This window comes from Gavia stellata, chromosome 13, assembly GCF_030936135.1.
Source record: "Gavia stellata isolate bGavSte3 chromosome 13, bGavSte3.hap2, whole genome shotgun sequence".
Taxonomy (NCBI): Eukaryota; Metazoa; Chordata; class Aves; order Gaviiformes; family Gaviidae; genus Gavia; species Gavia stellata.
Genome location: NC_082606.1, coordinates 886,712 through 894,314, shown reverse-complemented (window position 1 = coordinate 894,314; position 7,603 = coordinate 886,712). Strand labels below are relative to the sequence as shown.

Genomic DNA, 7,603 nt, shown 5'->3' with positions numbered 1-7,603 from the left:
TGGAGGTATTAATTTCTTTCTATATAAAATGAACACAGAACGGTTATTTGAAATTTGTGTGTCTATCTTCCATTCACCTAATTTAGAGAAGATGAATCCCGTGACTGTTAAAGATGATCTTGTACAGGTTACCCAGCTGAGATATTTTACACTGGGGTCACTGTCATATCCAATCCAAGTTTCACCTCATGTTTTAAACTCCATTTTACTACTAATCCTTTTGTAGTGTGGTTTTTTTTATCTTTTAGGATGGGACCTGTTGTGGAAATGAAACTGGGAAACCAGAACGTCACTACTCACTTCTTACTTTTGGGGTTTGCCTTTCATAGCAAGATGCAGCTCCTATTTTTCGTGCTGATTTCCATCATGTTCCTGACCACCTTGATAGGGAACTCTCTAATTGTTGTGATCACAACCATTGACCCTATCCTACACACGCCCATGTACTACTTCCTAAAGAATCTTGCCTTGACAGAGATCTGCTACAGCCTGACTATTGTCCCCAAGATGCTCTTGATTCTGCTGGTGGAGAGAAAAATTATTTCCTTCACAGCTTGTGCCTTGCAGCTCAACTGTGTTATTCTTTTTGTCACCTGTGAGTGTTTTCTCTTAGGTGCAATGGCTTATGACCGGCAAGTGGCAATATGCCATCCATTGCATTATGCCACCATGATGAACAGGGATCGCTGCTTCAAGATGGCTGTGGGGTCTTGGCTGTCCGGTGTCCCTGTGGCTCTGGGCTTCACCACATGGTTATTTACCATGCCCTTCTGTGGGAGAAACACAGTTGATCATTTATTTTGTGATGTTTCTCCTGTGTTGAAGCTGGTGTGTGCAGACACAGCCTTGTTTGAACTACTGATTTTTATTGCTATTGTCATAATAGTGATGATTCCCTTTTCTCTGATAGCCACCTCTTACCTTCGCATTATCCATGCTGTTCTTCAGATACCCTCGGCTGTGGGCCAGAGGCGAGCCTTTTCCACCTGTGCAGCTCACCTGGTAGTTGTGACTCTTTTCTACAGCACAACTGGCATTATTCACCTGCGACCCAAGTCCAGCCTCTCAGCCAACACAAAGAAAATGGTTTCCCTGTCTTATACGGTTGTCACCCCCATGCTCAACCCCATCATCTACAGCTTGAGGAATAAGGAAGTCAAGCAAAGCCTGAGGAGATGCATTGGCAAGTGGTTACTTAGGAAGCAGATGGCCATTGTTTCTCCACTCAGGTGATGGATTCCTTGTAGCTGCACAGAACATAAATGTTTCCCTAGTAAAAAAATTAAATTGAATTTATGAATGATGTGAAATGCCTTTCAAAAAGGCCTGTGCTATTTTAGCAATCCTTTGCTGTTAAATCTATAAAATATCTGGCCTTTTTTACTCCGCATATTAGAATAAACTGTTGTTGTTGTACCTCCGGCCTTGCAGACAAATAAGTAAACCTGACTCAGCGTAGGAATATTACAGAAGTAGATTATAAAATTCTTATCCTCTCCCATCATTACATCTTTATCTTCATAAGTATAAAATGTCTGTAGCTTGGAAAAAAAAAGTTTGTTTTCCTCCTTCATCAAAGCAAAAGTGATAGCCTGGAACTTCCCCCCCAGAAAAAAACCCTCCTCAGTAACAAGTTAAGAAACAAGTTAGTGCCTTATGATTGGAGGGGAGGAGCTGTGTTTTTCCTACTGATGGGACAGACTGGGTTCAAGTCTAGACTTGATCCAATTTTTTTCCTCTTAGAACAAAGATCTTTTTCCCAAACTAGTTAGTAACTTGCTCACTTTAAAACAGAAAGGGTAAACTGAAACACTGCCAGCTAGCTGCAGTAGCTTTGTTTTAATTAATTCTCTTCTCATGTAGGCTGAAAAAAGCTATGGGAGAGGATTGTTTCTTAAATCATTGAACCTGGTACTTCCTGTCTGATTCTTTTTGTGGCTTGCCAGATGGAGTGTTCATTAAAGTGAAATGTGACTTGTGCTTTTGATCTAACTTCAACCCCAATTCGGGTCTTGCTTATACCCGAGCAGCATTTTTTCTTCCAATTTGTGAGATTAATACCTAATTGACATCACTGTCTTTTAGACCAGAAGTAACAAAGGCACTTTACTACAAATACAAAAGGACGATTATACAATTCCTGGTGTATCGGGTGTACATGGCAAGGTTTTGGTAGTGGGGAACTGCAGCTGATGGAAAGCCCACGCTAGAGCAGGTTTATCCTGAAGGACTGCAGCCCCCAGAGAGGACCCACGCTGGAGCAGGGGAAAAGCATGAGGAGGAAGGAGCAGCAGAGGCAAACTGTTATGAACTGACTGCAACCCCCCATTCCTCATGCCCTCTGTGCAGCTTGGGGCTGGGAGGAGTTGAAGATTTGGGAATGCAGGAGTGACATTGCGCCTGGAAAGAACAAGGAGGGGTGGGGGGTTTAGTTTTGTCTTTATTTCTCACCATCCAATCTATTTTAACTGGCAATAAATGAAATTAATTTTCCCCAAGCCAGCCTGTTTTGCCCGTGATGGTAATCAGTCACTGATCTCCCAGTTCTTATCGCAAGAGCTTTTTCATCTTATTTTCTCCTCCTGTCCTGTCCTGTTCTGTTGAGGAGGGGTGTTGAGAGAACGGCTGGGTGGGAGCCTGGCTGCATTCCAAGGTCAACCCACCACAGTAGTATAAGTTGTAGGTGTTGGTAAGAAGGGATTGTGGGAATAAGAAACAGATAAAATGGGAAATAGAAAGAAAGGTATGGGGTAGGAGGATGAAATATTTTAATGCAGCATGCGTTAGGTAAAGTGGAAAGGTTTGAGTAGGCTATAGAAATGAAACAATGTGTGACTGGGACGGTCAGAGGATACTTCGGTGTATTGGATAATGTTGGACCTGAGCATGGCACAGATGGTATGGAATAAGGGGTGGAGATTGTACTGTGTCTGGCTGGGAAGGAGTCAGCTTTCTTTATAGCAGCCCGTAGGGTGCATGCTTTGCATTTGTGGCTCCAACAGTGTTGATAAAACACTGATACTTTGGCTATTGCTGACCAGTGTTTGTACAGAATCGAGTCTTTCTCTCCAGTCCCACTCCCCACCCAAAGACCAGTAGGCCGGGGGTAGGGAAGAGGCTGGGAGGGGACACAGCCAGGACAGCTGACCCGAACTGCCCAAGGGGATATTCCATACCATATGATGTTTTGCTCAGCAATCAAAGCTCAGGGAATGGAGGAGGAAGGGGGAACGTTCACGGCTAAGGTGTTTGTCTTCACAAGCAACAGTTAGGCATGCTGAGCCCCTGCTTCCTAGGAAGTGGCTGGACATCTGCCTGACAAGGGGAACTAGTGAATTAATTCCTTTTTTGCTTGTGTGTACAGCTTTTGCTCTCCTTATTAAACTGTCGTCACCTTGATCCACAAGTCTTTTCACTTCCCTTTGATTTTCTCCCCACGGGAGAGGAGAGTGGGCAAGAGGTAGGATGCTCATACAGTTGCAGGAGATTTAAGAATAAACTGAGTCACTTGGCATCTTGCAATTAACCCACTCCCTCCTACAAACAGTTTTCCACTTTCACTTCCGTGTTAAGTAAATACCTTGCGCTTGTACAAACGTGTCTTCAGTTGAAGCTTATACTCCCGAAGCTCCTGTTTGTGGTGGTATGCTGGCGTGGAGCCTGAAGTCACCGCATCCCACAGCCCCTGACCCTTTGGTTCTCATTTGGACAGTGTGAATTTTTCCCCCAACGATAGTGAATTAATTCACTAGCAGTGCCAGCTCCCTTAGGGGTATCTGGTCACGGACCTTTTTCAGTGCGACGAGGGATGATAAGAAAGGGAGGAAGCGATGAACGGGAACTTACAGGGACACAAATCTGACCGACAAATGGTAAGGGAGACAGTGAGGAGAACAAAACCTGGTCAATCAATGACCTGAGCAAGGGGAAACAGGGAGGAACAAAGGGAGGGTAGACAGAAAAGGGTATAAAATGGGCTGGCCACATGTAAAACAGGGCCAGTCGGTGCACTTGTCTGACTGAGCCCTGCGCCTCATCTCCGCAGTCTGTCCCATCATCTTCCATCTTCTTATTAAATCTTTTCTCCGCTACTGGTGGGACCTGTGTGTCTGTGAGTGAGAATTGATACCAGCTACTGGAGTCAGATTGGGGGTGTGGACGCCCTGCCGCCTGTGGTGTCAGCTGGAGCGAGTGGAGTTACAGAGGGAGAATAACCGAAGCTCTCTGACTACTAGAGTGGTATGTAGGGCACCCAAATCTCGGTATTGCTCCCACATTTTGTGTGGGCGGCTGTTTTGCTTCCGAAAGGATACCAGGAGCCCTTGGGGTGACTCCTGACTCCCCTGGCTCAAACAAGAAGGGAAGTACACAGAAGGTGGAAACAGGGACAGGCAAACCGGAAGGAATATAGACCATGCAGGGATGGAGTTAGGAAAGCCAACGCTCAGCTGGAGTTGGAACTGACAAGGTATCGGAAGGGCAAGAAGAAGAGTTTCTAGACATACATGGGCAGCAAAAGGAAGGTAAGGAAAATCTAAGTTCATTGGTCAATGGGCAGCAGACCTTGTGACCCAGGACATTGAAAAGGCAGAAGTATGCAATGCCTTTTTTGCGTTACGTTTCACTGATAAGGTCTTCCTTCAGGGTCCCCCGTTCCTTAAGCCGACTAGCCAAGTATGTGGGAGCGAAGCAGCATGAGCAGGATAAGAAGACACGGTCAGAGCACTTAGGTCAATTGTACACGTAAAAGGTCATGAGACTGGACGGGAAGCACCCGAGGGTGTTGAAGGAACTGGTTGAAGAAACTGGTTGCCCCAGCAAGTTCACTCTCTTCTGTCTTTGAAAGGTCATGGTGACCACAGGGGGTCCTGATGCCTGGAAAAAGGCAAACGTCACAGCCCTCTCCAAGAAAGGCAAGAAGGGGGAGCTGAGCAACTACAGTCTCACCTCAGTACCTGGGGAGGTGATGGGCTAAATCCTTCTGGTAGGACAAGAAGGTGGTTGGGAGCAGCCAGCATGAATACAACAAGGGCAAATCAGGCCTGAGCAATCTGACTGGCTTCTATGATGAGATAACTGCCTGGGTAGACAGGCAGGGCAGTGGATGTTGTATACCTTAACTTGAGCAAGGCCTTCAGTACAATCTCCTACAGACCCCTGAGATCTGAATCTGGAAGATAGGCGCTGGCAAGTGGGTAAGAATGACAACGGTCTGGATTGCCAGGCTCAAATGGCTATGTGGTAAGAAGTCCTGCCAGCAGCTAGTTACTAGTGGTATTTCTCAGGGATCGGTACAGTGGCTATTACAGTTTAATTTCTCTGTTAACAAGCTGAATGATGGAATAGAGTGCACCCTCAGCATCTTTGCTGATGCTTCCAAACTGGCGGGAGTGGTGATGCACTGGAGGGAAGAGCCAGTATTCAGGGGGACATTGACAGGCCGGCCTGGAACCTCCTGAAAGTGCAACAAAAGCCAGTGAAACCTTGTGCATCTGGGAAGAAAGGAAAAATCCTACAGCACAGGCCAGGCTGGGGGATGACTGGCTAGAAAGTAACTTTGCAGGAAAAGCAACTTTTGGGGCTTAGGTGGACAAGAAGTCAAATATGTCTCAGCAGTGTGCCCTTGCTGCAAGCAAGTCCAAATGCATTTGGGGCTGCATTGGCAAAAGAACAGGCAACCAGTGGAGAGGAGCGATCCTTCCCCTCTCTTTGGCACACCTGAGATCGCACCTGGAACAATGTGCCCAATGTTGGACTGCCCAGTACTGGAAGGACATTGCCTAGTGGAGCGAGTCCAGTGGAGGAGCACAGGGACACCAGGGTGATTAGTGTTCTGAAACACCTCCAGCACAAGGAGAGGCTGGGAGACTGGGTTTCTTCGTCCTTGTCCCTTCCAAAGGAAGGAGATCGTATTGGTGCTTGCAGCTACTTAGCGTGGGGGTGGATTCTCGTTGAGAAAATGGGGGCAAATATTTCTCAGAGGAGCACGGTGATAAGATGCGAGGTGGTGGGTGCAAGTCGGAACATGGGAAATTTGCATTAGTTACTTGGGAACACTTTTTCACCTTTAGGGTATTCAGACTCGGAACAGGCTGCCCAGAGAGTTTGCCTAAATAGCCTTGAAATTGTTGAAAACTTTACTGGACAAGACCCTATCCAGTTGGCCTGCTTTGAACGGGGGAAGGACCGGAGACTGCAGAGGTTTCTTCCAACCTACATTATTCTCTGTGTCTACAAAACTATGCTGAACGTACCTGGTTTTTCAAACCAGAGATCAGTCTGGAGCTGAGCTGCCAGGAGCTTTATAGAGGAAATGTTAAAGCCACCTTCCTAGAAAGAGGCATCTGTGCGATTCAGAAGTTCCTGCGGGATTTACACACCTACATCTGAACTACTCGGACTAGAATTGAACATGTTACTTCTGTAAACAGTTGTGGAAGCTTTTCCACAGGATTGAAAATGAAGCTTAAGATGTAAATTTGGGATGGTTTTGACTACAAAGAGGCCAGACACTCCTCCTGATCTGCAAAATGCCAACAAAAATAAAACATCAGAAATCCTAACAGATCAGAATGGATGGAACACATACTTGGTTTCAAAGATTCTAGTATTTGAAAGAGATTTAGGAAACGTTGCCCAAACACTGCTCCAGTTCAGCTGAGGTTGCATGACTCATGCCTCTATTGCCAGTAGAAATTTCAGCCATAACTTCTATGCACTGAGATGGAGATATTTGTGTTGGATTTTCTTTTTTGGGGTGTGTGTGTTTTGTTTGTTTGGTGGTTTGGTGGGGGTTTTTTTCTTGTTAGCTAGTCTCTGTGGGCTGCTTCATTTTTTATCTTCTGTTTTGCAGGTGGCTCATCTATGCATTTACTTCCCCCATGATGTTGTGGATATTTTGCACATTGTGGACATGATAAAAAGACTTTTTTCCTCCTCTGACTAGCTCATCAGTGATTTTGGGTGGAGTTTGCAAAGCTTCCTCCTTGCATCCTACCTGAATAACTACAAGCCCCTGGCAACTTGCCGTAGTGCTTTTCATTACACCTGCAGTATTAATCTCTCAGCTAGAAGGATGCCAAGTAGATATGCAAGAAAAAAGGAGAACAGAAATTCTCCGTCTTTTAACTCCACCAAATAAGCTGCTTTGTCCTCAGCTTTGCTTTCTGGCTCTCTATCAGAGGGCCCTACTACAATGAGAAAAACGCTGGCTGGTGGCGAGCTGAGGTTTGTGCACAACTGCCTTTATTATTATGTAGTTTATATAGTTGGAAAACCGGGCAAGCTTCAGCATGAAAGTCTTTTCTTTGCATTTGTGTTTAAGCAAGAGTCTTAAAATTAGAATTGCACCTATATCTCCTCAAATGCAGGTGACTGACTAAAAGGAGCACTTCCGCACCCTCCCTGAGCACTCACATGCTCCTTCCAGCCCTCTTGGCCACTAAGAACAGCTGCACCTGGGACAGACAGAAGACTAGATGAGCTTTTGTAATACGCTCGGAAGGAATGATATGTTGTGGCATAATGTTTTGTAACAAGAGATGTAGGAAGACATAAGGCTTCAGTTTCAACCCCAGCTTTATTGCAATGCAGGGTGAATCAC

General features: G+C 45.6%; 1 protein-coding gene across 1 annotated transcript; it reads left to right on the top strand.

The window, feature by feature from the left end:
* Window positions 1-249: 249 nt before the first annotated feature.
* LOC104263711 (olfactory receptor 10A7-like) lies at window positions 250-1,233 on the top strand. Its single transcript, XM_009820521.2, has one exon. The coding sequence runs from the start codon at window positions 250-252 to the stop codon at window positions 1,231-1,233; it is 984 nt and encodes a 327-aa protein (XP_009818823.2).
* The last annotated feature ends 6,370 nt before the right edge of the window (window positions 1,234-7,603 follow it).

What these genes read in the sequence shown, in the direction of transcription:
- LOC104263711 (XM_009820521.2), top strand. Translation starts at nt 250, where the DNA reads ATGGGACCTGTTGTGGAAATGAAACTGGGAAACCAGAACGTCACTACT.